This window comes from Maylandia zebra, linkage group LG8 (genome assembly GCF_041146795.1).
Source record: "Maylandia zebra isolate NMK-2024a linkage group LG8, Mzebra_GT3a, whole genome shotgun sequence".
NCBI lineage: Eukaryota > Metazoa > Chordata > Actinopteri > Cichliformes > Cichlidae > Maylandia > Maylandia zebra.
In genome coordinates this window covers 9,528,686-9,549,849 of record NC_135174.1, presented here as the reverse complement: position 1 = coordinate 9,549,849, position 21,164 = coordinate 9,528,686, and the positions used below count along the sequence as shown (strand labels likewise).

At 39.7% G+C, this 21,164-nt stretch overlaps 3 protein-coding genes across 7 annotated transcripts; all 3 read right to left on the bottom strand.

Annotated features, from left to right (window-relative positions):
* Positions 1–148: 148 nt before the first annotated feature.
* Positions 149–9,542, bottom strand: get4 (guided entry of tail-anchored proteins factor 4). 4 transcript variants are annotated; one of them, XM_004557602.3, is made up of 9 exons: positions 9,316–9,537; positions 8,300–8,378; positions 8,041–8,122; positions 7,553–7,702; positions 5,856–5,994; positions 4,561–4,701; positions 4,371–4,446; positions 4,068–4,140; positions 149–2,633 (listed from the first exon to the last, which is right to left on the bottom strand). In XM_004557602.3, exons 1-9 carry the CDS (start codon positions 9,453–9,455, stop codon positions 2,545–2,547), a joined length of 969 nt encoding a protein of 322 aa, XP_004557659.1. In that variant the 5' UTR covers positions 9,456–9,537; the 3' UTR covers positions 149–2,544. The 4 variants fall into 4 exon arrangements, with proteins under 4 accessions (XP_004557659.1, XP_004557661.1, XP_023009141.1 ...); XM_004557604.2 differs by lacking the exon at positions 149–2,633 and adding an exon at positions 2,639–3,599 and having other exon boundaries at positions 9,316–9,539; XM_023153373.2 differs by lacking the exon at positions 149–2,633 and adding an exon at positions 2,639–3,596 and having other exon boundaries at positions 9,316–9,539.
* Positions 9,543–10,791: 1,249 nt separating this feature from the next.
* On the bottom strand, positions 10,792–15,442 carry LOC101471396 (uncharacterized). 2 transcript variants are annotated; one of them, XM_004557600.2, is made up of 8 exons: positions 15,318–15,442; positions 14,981–15,091; positions 14,538–14,615; positions 13,266–13,316; positions 13,106–13,156; positions 12,968–13,018; positions 12,675–12,725; positions 10,792–11,962 (listed from the first exon to the last, which is right to left on the bottom strand). In XM_004557600.2, exons 2-8 carry the CDS (start codon positions 15,018–15,020, stop codon positions 11,184–11,186), a joined length of 1,101 nt encoding a protein of 366 aa, XP_004557657.1. In that variant the 5' UTR covers positions 15,021–15,091; positions 15,318–15,442; the 3' UTR covers positions 10,792–11,183. The 2 variants fall into 2 exon arrangements, with proteins under 2 accessions (XP_004557657.1, XP_004557658.1); XM_004557601.2 differs by having other exon boundaries at positions 14,981–15,081; positions 15,318–15,416.
* Positions 15,443–15,625: 183 nt separating this feature from the next.
* Positions 15,626–21,138, bottom strand: xrcc6 (X-ray repair complementing defective repair in Chinese hamster cells 6). Its single transcript, XM_004557599.3, has 13 exons — positions 20,990–21,138; positions 20,471–20,575; positions 19,468–19,580; positions 19,213–19,354; positions 18,713–18,964; positions 18,315–18,501; positions 18,035–18,221; positions 17,734–17,902; positions 17,209–17,370; positions 16,863–16,992; positions 16,585–16,685; positions 16,382–16,498; positions 15,626–16,198 (listed from the first exon to the last, which is right to left on the bottom strand). The coding sequence occupies exons 2-13, from the start codon at positions 20,541–20,543 to the stop codon at positions 15,999–16,001; spliced, it is 1,833 nt and encodes a 610-aa protein (XP_004557656.1). The 5' UTR covers positions 20,544–20,575; positions 20,990–21,138; the 3' UTR covers positions 15,626–15,998.
* Between the last annotated feature and the right edge of the window lie 26 nt (positions 21,139–21,164).

Genomic DNA, 21,164 nt, shown 5'->3' with positions numbered 1-21,164 from the left:
TAAGCTGCAGCCTCACAGCCCAAGTTAATGACACAAGTTTAAATGGTTTCACAGAGAAACTCCTCTGTCTCGCTGGTGCTAGCTGTTTTACCAGCTTATAATTTTTGTAGTTCCCAGTGCTTGCAAATAAATAACAACAAGGAAGCCGTTTCACATTCTCACACTCTTCTCAGTTGTAGTTTATTTTCTTATTTAGTGACAGCTGAAAAGTCAAACACTTCGCTTTAGCTCTCAAAGGACAAAATGATCAGAAACAGCAGCAAACAGTCGTGATGACGCTCACCGACACACACTGCAGGCCTTTGGTCACACACTTCTTCCTGGTAACAACAGGACACATCTGACTAAACTGACTTTCAGGTTAAGAAAACAAAATTATTTTTTTCCCTTTGCTTACAAAACTCAAAGGATGCTGTGAAAAATTAACACTGAATAAAAATGTGACAACACGGTAACACGTGCTTGGATGTACTCGCCTGAAAGTCATTTTGGCCTGAATTTCCCTTTTGGAAGGTGGACCCGGATCTGTGGGGTAACAGAAGCCAGCAGGATGAACCTAGTTCTGAATGTTTCATGACTAACAACAGCCGTTTAAATAGGAGGATTTCTGACGACAACTGCAGAAAGAAATGGTCTCTCTCCAACACGAGATAAACACTGACGACACGGAGCGTCTACACTATTCAGTCTGTCCCTCTGCAGCTGCCCGATTCTGTGGGGAATGTCAGTAATTATGTGTTTCAATAAATTATTCTGACTGCTATTTATTAGCATACCTACTGTCTTCATTTTATTTAATATACTTAAATGCAAAAAACACAAAAACTGAAGTTCCCCAGAAATTAATGTATTGAATTATCAGACCATTTAATGTTTGTTTTTTTTAATGTATTTCATTGGTTATTTGCTGTTCTTTTTATTTTATTATTAATATTGGCCTTTTAGGACTTCCACAGCCCAACACCTAACTACATAAAAGTAAACTAGAACAGCCCTCAGAGAGCAGAGACGCTTTATTTTTTTGCAGTTTTAAAAAAAGCGACGGAGATGTGGATTAAAATCTGTTTCTTTGCTGATGGGAAGAAAAATGTTTAACCAAATAAAGATTACTTTACACTGGAAGACCTGTAGACATTCCAATTTTTCTGCCATTTATTGAAGGAAAAGTGTTGCACACCTTTTTCAAATAATCAGGGCTGAAAAAGGTGTTTTCAGATAACATGGAGCACAATTGGGACTTCGAAAAACAGACTGACAAGACCTGAAGTTATCACAAGTCACAATGAGAAGTTCTCAATGTGAGTAAAAGACAAGAACGCTGTGCTCTCCGAGGGCCGATGACTTTAACACTGATAAGCAGCAGCTACTGAATGAATCATGCTTCTTATTTCGCACCGGCTGAACTGATGTTTCACCGCCTCCAAGAAAAACCTGGTTTGGACCTAAAACAGAGGCGCGAGAACGAGAGTGAAGCAGCTGGTTTAAATATTAGCAATTTACAACATGCGATGCAAGTTTAAGTCTAACAAACGTTCGTTTCACAGTGTCCGATTTCGCTCCTTTCATAAAAAAAGGTCACTTTTGCAGCTGTGTAAGTGCTTTAAAATTTGATGTCTTGCAGTTGGAACAAAAAGTCAAATCCGAGGGTTTTTTATTCTCTTTTTTTTGGGGGGGGGCAGAATTCATCTTGGAGATTTAAAGCAACTCAGCAGCAGTTCAGCCAGCATAGGGCAAAAAGTTGAACCACACAACAACGGAGCCGTTTGATACAGACAGCTGTGTGTTTGCAGTAGTGTTACACAACAGAAATGACACTGCAGAATGGTTTGTTTGGTGGATGTTTAAGGTGCAACGTGACCTCTGATAATAACTTCAGAGCTCTGATGGGGTTTGTTTTTTTTTTTTTAAATGTCCATTAAACCGCAGATGAGATGCTGAAACCTGACCTCAACTAAAAAGCATAATTTAATATCCTACTGAGAGAAGAAGATGAAGAAGAAACCTGTAACGGAATAAGTTGAAAAACGCCAACAGCAGCTATACCGTGGCAAGTTGGAGACTTGCTGTGAGTCAACTAAACCCTCTTATCTGCGACATTATGTCATGGAGACAGACTTGTGATGCTGTCCTCTCCACTGAGACTCCAACTACCTCCTAGGAGCAGGTTTTCACAAGCAGAGAGGACAGTTGTGATGTCTTGTTTAAAAATCTTACACCCTTAAAGAACAAAAATGATGATTAAAATAATTGTATATAACAGTTCAACACAAAAACAGTTTGCAGTTTGGCGTTGTCAGTCCAGGCAGTGCTGACGGGGGTGTTTTTTTGTATTTGTTTGTTTTGCCGGTCCAATAGTTTTTCTTTCTTGCTTTTTTTTGACTGGATGATTTGAGAGATGATGTTTCTGTTAAACAGCACACCTCTGAAATCACAGACCACCACCGTGCCCTGACCCCGCGGTGGACCTGAAGGAAGGAGGCTGGGTGGTCTTATTCATTATTTTTCGTGTGTTTGTTCTTGATTCCCTCGTCCCAGGCTGCGTGCTCAGTCTAATTCTATGGGGCTGTCCTCTGGAGGTTCTTCAGTTCCGTCATCCTCCTCACCCGAACCCATCAGGCTGTTCAGCAGATTGCCTGCAAGGTGCAAAACAGCAATCATCATTCTTTCAAAGGCTGCTGCAAAGCCAACTGAGGTGAAATAGGGCTGTGCGATATATCGGGATATGAGATTTTGGTCATAAGACATCTATCGTCCCGATAACGATATAAATCACAGAAATGTAACATTTTCTGTAAATTCTGTGAATCGCAGGCAGCTCGACTTGTGTAAAGTGTTTCCAGCTGGGTGTCGTGTAGCTGGAGTCGAGTGTTTTAACTGATGCATCAAACTATACATTTTTAGACATAAGTTGTAACAGCCGCCGTTTCTTTGAGAGTATTTATTACACGGCGTGCTGCGGGAAAAAGCCTGTTCTAACGTTTGAGTCTAACATTTATTTTTTAGCACCTGACGGCTTTTTGCTTCTCATCCGTAAGTACTCTGCATACTTTTACGTGACTCAGTTTATTTTGAAAAGTCTCAACAGAATCTTGAGCTTTATTGTGAAAGGTTTATGTGGAAACAAGCAGACACGCAATGGTTTTACTGTCATTGTTGCTAACAACAACGCATAAAAACAGGCGCTTGTCCCTCCGTAGTGTGGTTATATTAAATATAAGAGAAAGAGAGAACTTTAAGAAATTAATATAGCCGCTACAGTGACCATCAAAACGATGAAAAAAATATTGCCGTAAACAGTTTATTTTGCGACACCACGAAACAAACTATAGCGTAAAATGAAACGATAGGTGTTTTTATAACATCATCCGATATATATCGTTATATCGAACAGCCCTAAGGTGAAATATATCTTTATTTTACTGACAAGGAACACAAAAAACAACTGCAGGAAAACATTTAAACTTTAATAATTTAAAAGATTTGGATTAAACATTTCCAGCGGTAAGCTGAGCCATCCATCACGGTCTCCATTTCTGCTCTTTCGTATTTGGCCACAAGCCTCCTTCTGTCAGAGCATCTGCCACCTTATTAGTCTCCTACTTCAAATTCCAACAGAGACGTAAAAAAGAGAAATAGAAATCTCAAATAGAAACGGATAAGGTTAATATCCAGCTTTTTAAACTGTTTTGGTGGTCTGGTGACACAAAGTGTTTATGTCCATGTGGCCACTGAAACTACAGTGATGATATTCCCCTCATTTTTTTTTTTTTTTAAACATACAAGTTCCTGGGGGTTAAAACCAGGTCAGACAGCCTACATTCTACATGGGTAAGAGTCACGACTACAAACAGTTCCTTTAATTAAGCTGCCTGTTATTTTACATCTTGTCTAATAGCTTTTGAAGCACCTTCATAAATGATGCAGACGCTTCAGGTAGTTTCTTGGTAGCATCACATTCAAAAGTAGCTGGTGATGAAAAACATCGCTATCAGATTTTCTCTTCATCTTGCTGGTAAGTCTATTAACGTGTGTGTGTATATACACATCAGTTGTGTTTGCCAACTCACCTAGTAGTCCGCCATACGATGGGGACTGTTTGGGTGGAACGCCAAAGAAAAGCTGTCCTATTCTGTCGAGATACTGAGGAGTCACAAAAATGTCAAGAGAGAGAGGAAGAGAGGATTACACCTGAGTAGAGTCTGTGTTTACAGGCAGTTTAACCCCATGATGCGACTTCAATGACAGACTTTCTCCAACATCTTTAACCAAATGAATTCAAAGGTTAAGTTAGCCTAGTGCACATGGCGTAGTCATTTGTTACATACATTCTGGGCAAAGACAAACAGTAGAAGCTGCAGCTCAACACTCACCTCATTATACATGGGATCCCTCTTCAGGGAAGGCTGATATTGCTCACATAACACTGTGAAAACTGTTAATTTACCCCTAAAGAAAACAAACAAAAAGCATCTAAATGATGAAAACAATTCACTGATATTTTTAAGCTTACTTCTGTCAGGCATGATAAGCAAACTCAACAATCCCAACATCTGTCCTCACCCGTCCACTGCCAGCAGCAGAAACCAGATAAAGTTTAGTAGAGGCTGCACGAAAGGAGGGCCCCTCTCTATGGACGGGTGTTTCTCTGTGTACGTGCTGAACACCACGGAAGCGCTGTTTTTGTTCTTTAAGCAGAGGAACCTGGAGGGTTTGAGAGTTGAGAGAAGAAAGGGAGAGTTATGGAGCTGGCATGATAATAAAGGTAAATGATGCTCAAAGCCTCTTTGAAGAAATGGCTGACAGACTAAAAATAGATGCAGCTGCTGGTCGACATGTTGGAGATGGATGCGTCAGTACCATTTTCTCCATTTCTACCGCTTCTGAACACCGACACTATACTCAATACTCCTGAGGGGTAAACTGCAAACCAAGCTCCACACAGCTAGGCTTTTTTGCATTTAGCTGGTTCAACAAAACCTAAATCCCCCGTTTATAACAGGAATCACTAGCACTGTCATCAAATTTCTCTGTTAAGGTGGAATTTCTGTTTCAGACTCTGCGCTTGGTCACTCACATAAAAATGCATGTCATGTGACTCTTCTGCACAAAAGGATTCCTATGAGTGCCACCTACTCCAATCAGAAACATTAGAAAACCACAGATGAATTGCCCTCTAACCTAATAACTGGTTGTGTTATCTTTGGCTGCAAGACCTGCAATCAAGCATTTGTCATAACTGCCTGTTTAGTGTCATGCCCAACATCTCAATCAGATTTTAGTCTGAACTTTGACTAGGACACTCCAAAACCGTGACTTATTGAGTTATTTATTCATTTATGTTTAATCATTCAGAGATGGGATGCATAAGTGTACTTGAGCTTCAAGTCATGAACTGATGGTCGAACATTCTCCTTCAGGAGAAAGCAGAATTCATGGTGCCATCAGTTACAGCAAGTCATGCAGGCGCCAAAGCAGCTCCAGACCATCACACTACCACCACCATGCGTGACTGTTGGTATGAACTTTTTATGAAATGCTGTCTTAGTTTTACCACAGAATATTTCCCAAAAGTCTTGGGGATCATCAAGATGTTTGTTTTTTTTTGAAAATGTGAGACTTTGTGTTGTATTTGGCCTCCTTGGAGCTCTCTCTGATGTCTTGATCAAACAGATCTGGGGTTTAGCTAATGAAATCAAACTCAGCTTTCCAAAAAACAAAACAAAACAAAAAAAACCCCACTGTTAAATTTAGCTCGATGACCTGGATGACTGAGAACCTTCACAGACTTAAATTTAGCTCCCTCCCCGTTTCCTAATTTTGCATCTGAGAATGTGACAAGGTGACAGTTCACTTACTGTAGGACGGCCTGCGCCACAAACATGTCAACCTCACTGCGGAAGCCTCGTGATGCTGAATACTCCACCAACATGTGTGCACAGCCCTCCCCGTCAGAGGAATGCAGGAAGTGATAACGAGACTCACTGTAGTTTTGCTCTGACGATTTAAAAGAAAAATACAACAACATCTTAATTTCCAAGATGGCAACATCAGGACAGTAATGATGTAGCAAGCAAAACAAAACAACGTTACCAGGAAAGACACCAAACAGGATGTCATTATACACAGAAGATGTCATGCGAGCATAATTAGTCAAGACGGACTGATACAAGGAGCAAATGCCCCGTGTTTCTAGAATAAGGACACACTCTGACCTTGTGATATGACACTATGTTTTAACACATACAAAGCTATTGAATTTTAAACCCAGTTTCAAAAAAGTTGTGTATAATATAAATAAAAACAAAATGCAGGGATTTCATAAACCCACAAACTCCTTTTATTTAAAATAGAATATCCATTGTTTGAAATGAAAAAAAAAATGCACCATTGTTTTAAAAGATTAGTTCATTTTGAATTTGATGGCAGTTAAAATGTCTCAAAGGTGTTTTAAAGACATTGGATGTTGCACCCTTTTCAACAAAAATGTTGGAAAGGGTGCAACAAAAGGCTGGAAATGCAAGTGGCACAAAAAGAAACAGTGAGAGGAATATTTTCTAAACTAACTGGAAAGCGGTCAGTAACATGATTGGGTTTTAAAAAGGGCATCTTAGAGAAGCAGAGTAAAGTATGTAAAGATTGGCAGAGTTTCACCAATCTGCAAAAAACAGTCTACAACTTGTGTAACAATGTCAAAATAATGTTCTTAAGTGTAAAGCTGTGAACACTTTGAATATCTCATCTATCTGTACAGATTTTAGAGCAACATATGCTCCCATCTGGATGTCTTTTACATCGAAGGCCTTGCATATCTCAGTGAGACAATGCCAAACTGCAGCTACTACTACTACAACAGCATGGCTCCTTACTAGAAGAAGATGTAGGTGGTGAACTGTCCTGCCTGCAGTACATTACACTCTCACCAACTGAAAACATTTAGTGCTTCATGAAGCAAAACTTCAGCAACAGTCAGGACTATAAAGCAGCTGGAATCTCTATAAGACAAGAATGGGACCCTTTTGCTAACATTCTCCCAAGAGTCAAAGAACTGCTCTCCTCAGCTCGAGGAGACTTGTTGGAGATGTGTTGCTGCCGTCAAATTCAAAATGAGCTAATATTTTTCTTAAAATAGTTCTTCTCAGTTTAAACACTTGATATGTTTTCTATGTTCTATTGTAAATAACATATGTACTTGTGTGATTTGTGAATCATTGCATTCTGATTTTATTTACATTTCACACAGAGCCCCAATTTTTTTGGAATAGGGTGTTGTGTGTCTTCTCTGAGTAGTCTAGACATCATACACACCCACAATTAAATCTAGTGTGTATGTGCATCGAAACATTTTGTATGTTTTTTATTGATCAAGCCAATCAGCCATTGACAAAGTGTGCAATCTGGCATTAATTATTACTTTGCAGTCATGGGTTCACTGTTACTAATCAATATATCTCACAGACTATCAGTAAACCGATGGTGTCTACTGATATCTTAATACGTACATTTAAAAACCTTCTACTCTCTGCGCTACATAATCAACATGATCAACTTTTACCTTTCCACAAAGTGACAGCAAGCAGCTGGTGTAGTTTTGGATGACCCAACTTGCCAGACCCTCCTGTGGACCATTTCAAGGCTCTGGAAACAAATGCTACTCTCTCTGGAGAGTTCTGGTCCATCTGGCTGAACAGGTTAGCCAGACATTCTTAAAAAAATAAATAAATAAATCAGAGAAATATAAATGAAATGCCCTGTTGTGCAGACTTCTTTGACTATCATGAGGATTTATTGCTACATCATTTGCGATCAGTTATACACACAGATAGAGAAGTGAGATTTAGCTGATCAATTATTTATTATATGAAGCACAAATCCACAGTTCAGCTATTGCAGCAGTTAATGATCAGGATATGTTTGATAAGCTGCACATATTCTATATGTGATTTTAGTTTGGTAATATTTATTTCAATAGAAAAAATGTATTTACCACTATTTACAAGAAGTCTTGTAGATGAACTTTAAAACACAAAGTCTTGCACCCACCTAATATTTCATCTTCAACTTTTGTCTCAGATTTCTCCAAAACCTCCAGCACCAGCATGGACAGATCTGCTGCGCTGTTTTGCTGCAAACCAAAACACAGCAAGTGTAATTTTTTATTTATTTTTTTTAAATCTACACCGTCAGGAACTGTCTGGAACTTGGGTTAATGATCTACTATAAAATATTATAATTACACAAAACAAGTCAATTATTACAGCCAAAATTATTTGCTTTCTAACAAACTCAGTGCTGCATGTACCTGGTTGTAGCTGAAGAAGAGCAATGCTCCGTTATACATCAGCTCCCTGGCCTCCGCATGTTTCCCCTGTGACATGTACCTGATGCAAGACAGAGTATCAGTATTACACAAGAGATGACACTATCCGTTTCCAAGGCACACTAGCTCAGTCCTGCTTCCCTTCTTTTTCACAGCAGGTATCAATGAAGGAAAACAATATTTTAGACTCCCTTTATTTCCAGGTGTTAACACTTCAATCATGAAAACCAGTGAATGAGCAGGCCAACACTCACCCACTGTGAGAGAAAGAACGTTTTCAAATTGGATTCAAATAGGTTTATAGAACCTTTTTTTTTTTTTAATTAAAAGCTGGTGATACGGAGCTAAGCAGTATTGCACCTTGACTAATAATGTTATTGCACTAAATAGAGCTCAGATTTCATAGTGTTGGAGCAGGGAGTTAAGACTGAGCTTTTATGACAAAAACTGGAACACTCAACAAACGCTTAGGCTTATTCAGGTCTCTAAATGGACAGGCTGTGAATGAAGACACGTTTGCTAGCGTTAACACGTCCAGCCATCTCGGTCCAGACCGCGACAGTGCAGAATGTTGCTAACTGGCTAACTCAGCCGGACATCTTCAACTAACAAGTTTTTGCAACCTCAGCAGTTACTAAAATAGTTAGCCGCTAGATTCGGTTATGTACGAATAAAGAGACTTTCAAGTTACACATAAAAGCAGAATATCTGTGGTAGGCATTGTCCGGGTAGCTAACTACACTTCAGCCATCAAAAGCAAACACATAGCTGGCTAACTAGCATTAGTTAGCAGTCCCGTTTTGAGACTAGATGGAAAACGCGACCGTCCAAACAAACACAAGGATCACGAAGAGTGGGTGGGCCCGCTGTGAAAGCAGACCAATCACAGACAGTCAGGTGTAGAAGCAAGGTTGACAGCAGAATGATCTGGAACAGGCAGGCCTCGAAGCCAAACGGCAATTATAACCGAATGAACAAGCGTAAAAACGAAGTCTCACCTAAAAAATAAAGTCCTGTACATCTGATGTGCTTCATAATAATCCCCCTTTTCTACGCTGGCTCGCAGTTTTCCTTCCACCCTCTGTACGCCTCCACGGTTTCTGGCACTGGAGCACCTCAGAGACTCCTGCTCCGACATCGTTGCTCCTCCGTAGCAGCAGCAGCACACCCAGCGACCGTTGACAGGGTGAACCCGGAAAGCTTTAAACTTAATGGACCCTCGTCGCTTGCCGTAGCTGGTGTATCGCAGTAGGTGTAAATATTATGGAAGCATGAAAACTTTTGAAACCTTTTTGTAACCAGCAGAGGATGCTTGAGGCAACACGGTAACGAGGTTAATTGTAGGGAAAATAAAAATAAAAACATTATTTTAAAAAAAGAGATTCACCGTTTTTTTTTTTTGGCATATATTATTAAATGCCTGGATAGTAAGTAACATATTTGCATCCCGATGCCGGACTTTAATTGATTAATTACTGTTAATTACTATAACAGATTGAGTTATTTAGATTTGGAGAAAAACTTGAAAACGGGATTTATAGTGAAGAATAAATAAATCATAGTTTTGTAGAGTGGCAGAGATGCTCAATATGTGTCCCATCTCTCTGCCAGCTCTCTGATATGTGTTATGCTTACAGACTGTACTGTTACTGTTCTTCTAGTGTCTGTAGAAAGTTATATGAGAAACATTACTAATCAGGAAAGATCAGAGAGAAAGACTTAACAGATAGAACATTTCTATAGATATTTGCTGTAATTACAACAACAGGAGGATCATTTCATATTTCCGAACAGCTTAAGTTACTTGTATCTGTCACTCAACTTTTTTAACAGTCAAAAACGCGTCTTAATACACTTGAATCTGGAATAAATCTGGAACCTGAAAATAGACGAGGTGTAGGGGTCCAGGTGCCTCTCAGACCATGTAAACTACAAAATACTTAAACATTTTATGGGCTTTAATCCTATGTCCTTATATCCTATTACAACTTTTTCTTGTTGTGGTTTTGAGTCTATAGCAATATATTAGTATTAATGGGATTTATTTAGCCAGATGACATTTGGCATACTTGGTGACTCTGACTGTAGTTTTTGGGAGTGAAAGTATAAGAGCACATAGTGTATTGAATATTTGATGTAACTAACTCTGCTTCACTATTCTTATATTCATTATCATCATTTTAGCTACATTATCAAGAGAAGTCTGTGGAAAATTTTACTTATCAAAGCTAGGTAACCACAGTTGACTGACAGCCATACATTTGAAAAATTTAAGTAATTGTTGTTTCATGAGTATATTTAAGAGTACATTTATTTGTTATCATATTATCATGTTATCATATTTAGGCGTACAATTATTTGTTATCTATCTATAAGTGACAGACAAGTTAGTTCTTTAAAATTTTTATATATTTTTGTAGGTTTTGTAGTTTTTTCCCCCACTTAAATTATGGAAGAAGAATGAACAACAGAAGTAAATTTGATAAAATATTCATTTCTAAAATGCTAATTCTCCAAACAGTGACTTTTATGCATCACAGGTAGACAAATTATCATCTACAGCTACAGCTAAATATTTGGGCCACATAATCAGCAATTAGTACTTTGCTGAGAAAAGTAAACAGTAAACATTTAAGCATTTAGTAGCTGTAAACAGCCGTCTGGAGAACACAAAGTGATGAAAAATTGATGGATTAATCTAATTAAGAATATAAAAATTGATATGAAATATATTTTTAAACAATCTAGGGTATGTTGGAAACTATAATACATACCACTGTCCACTACTGAACAGTGGCAAACACCTCCACCTCCACCATCTTTCCAACTTGTTGCACATAATGCCCTTTCTTCTTCTCTTCTCTCTCTACATATATCCCAGTCTTTTAGCCAGTGCAGAGGTCATATCAGCCAGCAGCACCTCCCTCATGTGGTCTTCTCTTCTCTGTAGCTCGTGGACAAAATGCCCCTTCAGCTCCATTACCTCCATCACACGCTCCACCAGCTGCCTGCGTGTAACACTTCTTTCCTCTGCAGGGCGGTCGGGACTGTTATCCACCAGCTCAGGCCTCTGGCCACACAGTGCCACAGCCCTTTTCAGATTTCCAGCATCTGCATCAAGCAGCTGATCTAAAGTGTTCCTTCGACCCAGACGGTCTGCACGAGTGAGCACTGGGATAATGTACCTCTTGACTTCCACACCGAACAGTTCCATTGTGGCTTGGACTGCTTGGGCAGCATCCTGCTCAGCCCCCTTGGTGAAGCCTGGAGCACGCATCACCAGTAGAAAGGCATGTGGTCCGGGACTGGCGAGCTGGACACTCCTCAGAACTTCCAGTGCTCTCTCTTTGTTCCCTAGTGACGTCCCCAAAAGATCTGGGGTCTGAATTACTATAAGTTCTCTACCATCTATAAAGTCCCTTTGCACAGTACTCTCCTTTAGAGGAACCCTTTTGGTGCTTCTCTCACTGTTGTTCATTAAAGTATCTGCTAAGGAAGTCCGTCCTCCACCAGGAAGCCCCAGGAGGACCAGCCTGAGACCTGGTTTCTTGGGAATGCTGCCACCAGAGGGATCAAGCATTTGGTTCAGTAAGCTGCTAATGACTTGATCATTCTGTGAGTTCAAAGACCCGTCTCTGGATGAATCTACAGAGATAATACAATATTATTTTAGAATTTAAAAAAAAAGCCTTATGGGGTAAAGCTGTGATTCTAAATCAAAAAGAGCTCAATCTGATGATCTAAAATTTCATTTTTTTTTCATTTTCTCAGTTGGGAAATTTATAAGAAGAGCCTTAAGAACTTGTGTGGAATAACAATATTTGCTGCCGAAAACAATACAATACATGCCAAAGATGGTGATTCAGGAAAAGAGGGCACATCGCTGCCTCACTTACATACAGTCAGTGACATAAGAATGAATTTTGTGTCACATCAGTGAACGCTTTAGGCCAGTTTGAGAGATAGTGTAAGACCATTTGTCTGAAACCCGAGGCTGAGCTGAAAGTGGATCTTGTGCTCAGGATAATGATCCTGAACAGATTTGCAAGTACAACAAGAAATATATCTCAGAAAAATGAATCACTCCATAATCCTTATAATGCAAAATGGGCATTATAAGGACGCAAGAACCTGAAATATCCTGAAACTGAAGGAGTTTTGAATGAGAGTTCTTAAACATACCAGAAAACCTCTCATAAGGTTGATTCTGTAAAACCACTAGCTTCTGAGACCATTGATCGTTTTGTGAGACAAATCCCATAAAAGCACAAAAACAAACTACAAAAAATGAACAAATACATATTGATATATAGAGTATATAGCTAAATATAGCTAATAAAAAAGACAACAAACTGACTGTTGATGGCTTTGATGACAGCAGCGATCCACTTGAACCTTGAGGAAAATGCTGAGGAAGCAAGCAGACAGAAATTTACATTAGTGTTGTAATTACTCGCATGTATCACAGAAACAGCTGTGATGCCTTCACATTTTAAACTGCTGTCACATGTCTCCTTGCACTGCTGGGTCACGTCCTCTGATAGCCACTCAGATTCTAAACGTTTTCTTTTACGCTCTCTCCGAAAAAGCCTATTTGCAACACGCAGTGAAGAGAAAACAAAATCCAACAAAGATACGAGAAATACTTACTGGCTAAAAAGCGCCAAATCCGAGACAGCCACTTAAACAAGGTCTGGATTACTGAGACACGAGACATGGAGTGGAAAAAGTCAGCTCCTGTTTAACAGATTTTGTTTTAAATGGTAAAATGGGGGATGTGCTTTATACCTCGGAGGGTTCCCACAAGCCGACTTATCCACCCCCAAAGAGCTGACAGACCTGAAGGGAAAAGAAATAATCAGTGTGCATGAATTAACTCAGTTTCATTTTGCTGGTTTTGTCCTGAAACTTGGAAGTCAAAGTGAAGTATTAGCTTAGATAAACTCACCAGTTAAAGAACAAAAGAGACGAATCGGCCATCGAATCAGAGCTGGGAGAGCTGCAGGGAAGTGTGGCTAGAATGAGTATCGCAGAGTGTGATAATAATAGTGTGATAATAATTTTCTATAATGAACATGGATTTATTCATATGCCATAACTGTAGGATCCATACTGCCCTCTTTTATTTGTCTCTTTTGGATTTACTATGATCAAACTCCACATTCAATCAGCTGATACAGGACAAAAGACACTGTAGACATGAGCAAGAGATGAATAGTGACTAATAATGAAATGCTGAGTGGTGTATGAACACACAGAGAGAAAACAGCTGATTAAAGACGAAACACTCATTGAATCATGGGAAGTCTGCAGCATCCTAAGCATATTGCTGCATAACTAAGAGATGATTCAGTGTATCTTTTGTCCTGTCTCCCTCTCTGAGCCTGGTTCTGATGGAGGTTGCTTCCTGTTAAAAGGGAGTTTTTCCTCCCCGATGTTGCCAAATGCTCGCTCATAAGGGGTTGTTCTGATTGTTGAGGTTTTCTCTATTATTGTCAGAAAATGCCTGAGATTACTGTTGTGATTTGGTGATATATAAATAAAACTGAGTTGAGTTGAATTTAACTGAATTGAATTAAATTGAACAGGGCCTGATTATTTATGATCTTCATGCCAAGAGAAGGATTTTAAATTTGATTATGCATTTAACTGGCAGCCAGTAAAGAGAAGCCAGTATAGGAGAAATACGCTCTCTCTTTCTAGTCTCTGTCCCATTTTGAATCATTTAAGTGTTCAGATGACAGGTTATTGATTCGGTTTAAAGATTTAGACTAGTGTGTCGTATGTTTGCGGTATGTTACTCACAATTACCCCCTCCACCCCCCTTATCTCCTGTCTTTCGATAACTTGGCCCTCACACCCTGTCAGGTCTGGCATGACAACCACTCAGATAATAATGTGAGATCTAAAATAAAAGATATAAAAAATAAATAAATAAAAGAAAACAGCTAACAAGAGGAGCCTATAGACTGTCTACAGCAGCAGTCCCCAACCCCCGGGCCTCGGACCGGTACCGGTCCGTGAGTCCTTTGGTACCGGGCCGCGAGAGTTGAGGCAGGAGAAGTTTAAAAGAAAAAGAAATGGAAAAAAAGACTAGTAAGATTTAAAAACATCTGTTTACTACCTGAAAATAGTTCCCTATTACAGATTCATTATTTATTTTCTAGAATCAGTAAAAGTCATTAAACAGAACACGTGTGGGTGTTGCTGTGTGACTGACTCTGTGAGAACCTGTAGAGAAGATACCCCACCACGGTAAAAAGTCCCATCTGGACACTGTTGGTGTTCATCCACCAGCCTATCAAGGAGAAGGCAGGGAGGCAAACATGACATTAGCGGTGCAGAGCTGTTCACAACTTAGCATCAGTTTAGCCTTTCACCCACATTTAGAAAAAAAAAATAGAAATGAAATCCCCTGAAGGATCCCAAGAAAGCTGTGTCTCATGGTTTTTGATTGTTTACACTTATTTTTAAGACTTAACTTGGCTGTAAAGACCGCAAACTACAATGCCTGAACTCAACACTTTACATGTAACATACATTTTGCAGAAATAAAGATGCATCAGAATATGATACTAAAAAAAGACCAATAAATTTAAAAAAAAAGTCAATATCATATTTTTTGTGTGTAAATTTTTATTTTTTTATGTATATTTTGCCTACCTGCATCCTCAGGGGTGTCTTTCTCACACTGACACTCCATGTCTCAGCAGATGGGAACGCTGTAGTTGGTGTGAAGGTAAGAAGAACAGGCAGCACCACTTCTGCTCAGAGCTAACACAGGTTAAACAAACTGCTTGAAAAACGCTGCAATGTTTATGTAATTTTCCTAAGTGTTCAGTTATAACAATAAAAACTCATCTGATATAAAAGGAAAGGGTTCTGATTAATAGGTGTCTAGACTACAAGACAGAGCTGAAAAACCAAACAACATAATGTTGTTACCGGTAAGTCCTTTTTGAGCTTTATCGACAGCAAAATGCTCATGAACAGCTTTTACCTGATGTGTAGCCAGATAATCGCCCTCCAAGTGACATCAGCTTTGAGACTGTCAGTACAACTCACATGGGGTTTAAACTCTAATTTCTTCTTCCTGCTTTTGCGCAAGTATTAGCCTGCGCAGGCCTGCCCTCCTCAGGAACAGTACTTCCTTTTTGTTATGCAGCAAAACAAATCAATGACGAGGCCCAGGAATGCTGATCATGCAGTTTGACCTGGGACACACCTTTTTTTGTGCAACATGAACTAGAAATGCAGCTTACGGTGAACTAACCTGTGTGATTATGTAAATAAAAGGAATCAGGTGAGTAGTATAAAACAGTTTATTAATGCAAATGCAACGCCATCAAGTGTCACCACTAGTTACAGTATTTATAAGATCAGTGTATTCCAATGCTTCTAGACTTCTTTATCATTTCAAACACCACTGGAGTGAGTGCTTGATCACAACAGAATGACAGTTTTTTTAAAACATTCAAACAGTATTTATACATAATGGGGCTGTCACGCTATTCTTATCTAATCAAGCCCAACGGGAAAACACAGCGTCTGGTCCATGTGAGGGCCGTGTAGCGAGTTTAAAACAAGCACAGGAACCATACATGATGACTGCTCAAACAGATTCAAAAATTAACCAGAACTTTGTGCAAAGCTGTTGTGGATTAAGACTGGTGTAGACTCCTCATGAGCCTAAACGGGCAATCAAAGCATCTATCAGCTCCTGCTTCTTGGTCCCAGTGGTTCGAACCCCAAATTGCTTACAGGCGTCCTTTAGAACGGGCACGGTCAGCTTTGCCAGAGTGCCGTTCTGCACGTGGGCCTTCAACTCATCTTCTGTCAGCTCTACTTTGGGCTTCTTCTCAGCTCCACCTCCAGTATCAGCTGCGAGTTCATGGAGTAAAAGAATAATCAGATTTATCAAATCACAGAATTCCCAAACTACTGAATGATGCAAGTTATTAATAAGTCAATCTGACTACCTGGAAACATTTTGCTTGGGATGTAATTCACAACACATACTAGCACATAACTTTACGTAGTTTCACTGATGGTTCATGCTCTGACCTGTTTTGCGTTTGGCAGGTGGCTTGCTCTCTGGATTGTAGTAGGCAGGGTAGACCAGATCTTTGAACTCCTGGACCAGAGGACCCAGACGCTGGTCTATTTGGTCAACCTTTGGCACTGAGGAAGAGAAAGAGCGCGATGAGCAGAATTACTCTAGCAGTCACAAAAGGAAACTGGGATCTGTGTTTAGGTCTGCATCTTACTGATGAGATCCTCAATTTCCTCTGGAGCCATCATATCCAGAGCCAAGGCCTCCAGGTTCCTAAAATGCTGCTGGATGACTGGGTTCTCAAAACCTTCACTCCTGCATGACATTACAGAGTGTGAAAATAATATTAGTGGTTACGCAAAAAACAAAAAAAGGAAATGCATGACTCTGCTATAAACCAGAGTACTTCTTGTTGTTAGTTTTATGAAATTTGATATAACTCCTCAGTTTTCCCTGTTAAAAAAAAAAAAAAAAAAAGGGCTCTAGAGTTACCTGTATTTGAACCTGAGTTTGGAGACAATCTCTTTCATCTTGTCCACCTGTGTTTGTGAGGCCGAGGGAAACTGCGGAGGGTCCAGAGTCCGCAAATCATCGGCAAACGGCAGGTAGATGACGTTAAAACCTGGTAAAGTCATGAGCAGACAAGACGCGTCACACTGCAGTTAATTACACACAACTAAGTTCAAATGTTTAAGTAATATTTATGTATTTGCGAGTTCTCTGTATTACTGTAAAATTTAGTTATTTTTGCTAAAAGCTGTAAAGACTCTGAAGTTGCACTTAAAGAAGCTAAAATAATTAAATGTAATTAGCCATCTTGACCCCAGCACCACATTACCTGGTGGTGTAATCTGTACTTTCCCCTCGCCGAGCTCCTCATTCTGAGGCAATAGGGCAACAAACCGAGGTGGATAGTTTCTGCGGGAGATGAAACGGCACAGAGCGAACACGTTCCTCTCGCTGCACTTCTTCAGCAAGGCGGAGAACAGACATGAACTGCCTTGAGTAAAAATAAATAAATAAATAAATAAATAAAAATCACAGGATATCTGATTCAGTATCAATGAGATCCACATTTACTATGACTGAACAGACAATTTTTATAGCTGCTTACAATTTAATTAAAGCTTTTACTTTAAACCCATCATCAATTCTATTTTATTTTATCAAATAACTCAGCTTTAACTCAGCGTTCTTGGAACAAAGAGTCTTTGCATGCAGGGTGTAGATGAGTGAAACTTAAGTTAAGTTAAGTTGACTATGACCTTTATTTGAAAAAATATTTAGAAATATCCAGAGTCAACACTGTGGTGGTTTTATTCTTCCTTCCTAGAATTAAATCAGACTGCACACACAGTTCTACCTTTCACCTCATCCTCCTCAGGATAGAGGAAGACAGCAGGCCGGATATGGTGAAGCAGTTTGAGCTTTTCCATCGGTTTGAATCCAATCAGAAACAATCCAGGGTCATCAAACTTCTTAATGGCATCCACCTCGTCCCTCTCCATCACAATCTCTTTACCACCATAATACTACACAACACACACAGATAAAGTGGAGTTTTCATGTGTAAGTTAAATCTTAAAAAAATAAAAATCAAAAGCACTCAAATAATGGAATAAACATAGCACTGCTTTCGATTGGGATCACGAGATTTTCATTACCTGGGCTTTCTTTATCTCACTGGGCAGCAGCAGACTGCCAGTTTGGGTGTGGAAGGTTCGAGTTTTGCTGCGGACTGGCTCGTTGGTTTCCCTGTAAAGTTTGATGGAACCTGGTTTGCGAGCTGCCACAGCAGTTGCATAAATTCCCACGGCTACATTTATGCCCTCCCCGAGGCACAGGTTTAACCTAAAGACAGCAGAAAGAATAGACAGTGTAAAGAACAGCCAAGAGGAAAAGGTAAATAAATACGCTATGGAGACAAAGAAAGCCATTGCTTGCCTTGCCAAGGTTCTTTTCTTCAGCTCTTTGGCCCGCACCCGTTTCTGGAGGTCCTCCAGCTTGTCAGAAGGCTGCAGCTGCAGCCCCATCTCACTCTCATCCTCTGGTGGACTTACAATGTCACAAAAGAAGAGCGAGATGTTGAAGCCCCCCGGTTTCATCAGGTGCATTAAATCAATAACGACGCCTAAAAGAAGAAGGTCGAGGGAAGACAGCCCACATACACAATTACCAACGATAACAAATCATCACACTTCAGTAAAATAATGTGAACTTGCAGAATTAGCAGAAGATAGAAACCCGAAAGGCTGGTAAAGTTAATCAATTATAAAAGCAGAGCGGCAGTGATAAAATTTACAGTTAAAAGGGCTTGCGTGAATAGCTTCTTTTAGACCCACCAGTCTCCTTGAGATCACTGGCCTTGGTGCGAGCCTGTCGATCTTTCACGCTGTCGCCTCCGTGTGGTTCATCCCTGCACGTGAAAATCATAAGCCGCTTGTGGGAGAGGCGGAGCTTGATGTCACTGTAGAGGTTGGCACAGCACCACAGAGCATCTCCTAATGATGTCTCTCCACTGCCTATGGTCTCTGCCGCCAGCTTGGCACCTTTTTCCCCCCGCAGAGCATCCACCTCCTGGACTCGCTTTGCACCTGTCCAAAGCAAGAGACAGACAAGGGTATAAGAAAGATATGTTCAGCAGTTTACAAACTACTGAGGAAGTATGAGCCAATATTGACTGCAGCTTTGCTCTGCTCTTTTGAAGTTTTGGTCTGAAATAAAGAAAAAAAAAAGAGGAAAAAGAACTGCAGATAAGAAGATTGCCTACATTTGTGTTTGAAACAAAACAATAACAAAATAAAGTGTAATTATGTGTTTGTTTCAAAGAGCTGCATCTTACCAGGCTCATTGAGATCATGGTACACATAGACATGCTTAAATGAGTTTCTGGGGTTCTTGCTCTGCTCTGTGCCGTAGAAAACCAGAGCCACCAGGTCCCTGTCGCTACTGATGATCTTACTGGTGTACACAGTGCGCACAACCTACAAGAGCAGCACACAAACCATCATTGTTACAAGGTTGCTATACGAAGCAGAGCGAAATAACTACTATAAAATTAAAACTAGCAAAAGAAAAAGATAACCAGCCATCTCACCTGCATGGTCATATCAAAGTTGGAGGGTTCCCCGTCTTCCCCTTTGATGAACATCTCCTTGGAGGCATCAACCAAGAACACCAAGCTGTCTCTCCCTGTAATTTTGTAGTCTCCTATTGAAGATGGAGACCTGGTTTATTCTGTTGTCACTTCAGTATCACTTTTTGTATCAATGCTACATGCCAACATTTTACTTGTGCTGAAGTAGATTTTAATAACTAAAATGTGATAATAAAATGTGATAACAGCAAAAGTATCATTTAAGAAATCCTGAGCCACCCCTCAATTCTTGACTTTTTGCCAGGTGCAGCATTTATTGAAACATGTGCAAAGATACAAGGAAATACAGTATATAAAGCAAGTATTCTCACAAAGGTCAGTTTATACTATTTTACAAACTTGAAAGTCAATATTTGGTATGCCAACTTTTATTCATCAACACAACCCTAACTCTCTAAGGTAAGTTTCTTGTCATTTCATTAAGTAGTCTTTAGGAGTAGTTCTCCAGGCTTCTTGAAGAACATTCAAACTTCCTGACTGTGACAGGAAGATGGCGCAATTGCTCGGCTTGACTTCTACCTGCCTACGTTGTATTATATTTTATGCTCTTATATCAGCCCTGACGTTTAATATATGGAGCTATGCCGCTGTGATTTACGACCGTTCTTCCATATTGATGATGCCTCACCTAACTCTGCAGCTGAACTTTTATTGTTAGTTGCCTTTCTACACCTGAATGATTTATAAGTCAGTGTTAAGTGAATTAAGAATTAAAAGCATTCCTCTGAAAATTGCCAGGTTCAAGAACTGGAGTTAATAAAGGGGGGAAAGCAGCCAATGTTTAAAGAAAAACTTTGAAAGACCTTCATAAAACCTGGAAAGCTATTACACAAAACACAACAAAGTGGGGCTCTTAGGAAGCTAAATATAAACAAATAAGTGGTGGCTCAAGACTTTTGCACAGCGGTGTAAATAAGCGTTGAGTAGCGGTTTTTCCTTTTACCCCCTGACTGCTCCCCTTCTTCTTGCTCTCCCTCCTCATCCTCGTTTTGGTAGTAGGCGTTCCACTCTGCCATTGGTGCTGCCTTCAGTCCCGTCTCAGGATTTACTGTGAAAACCAGGGATAAAAGACTGCCGCATTTACAACACTAGATTCAAACAAAGTATCAATGGCAGAAGGCTTTTCTGTGGCGTATTTAAAAAGTGCATCCTATGTACTCCTACAAATAAACATATGGTGCAACTTTCACCAGGTAATAATTATTATGCACACGACAAGGCATTTCAAAACAGTTTTAATGTCTCGTTAACGCATTACTAATGTTTAATTAACTGTTTTTAACTTTAGCTAGCAAATGTTAGCTAGCTTAGCTTGTAATTAGCCACTTTTCGTGCCATTTCCATTTAGGAGCCAACTATGTAACAATGTTATGGGTCTAATGAGGCACGAAAATTGATAGCCTAAACTTACAACATAAATGAAATACATACACAGTTTTCGTCAGAGAATTCCGTCACTTACCGTGTGCTTCTCCTTTCTGCACACAAGTCCAGGCTAGTTTTAATCACTGGCGCGTTCAGATACGTGAACAAGCACAGTTCAAACGCCTACTGGATGTCTTATCGTCTATTGGCAGTTTATCTGCCAATCTAAGGTATTGGCCAATCCCGTTTAAAAACGCGGGGTTTATTTACCC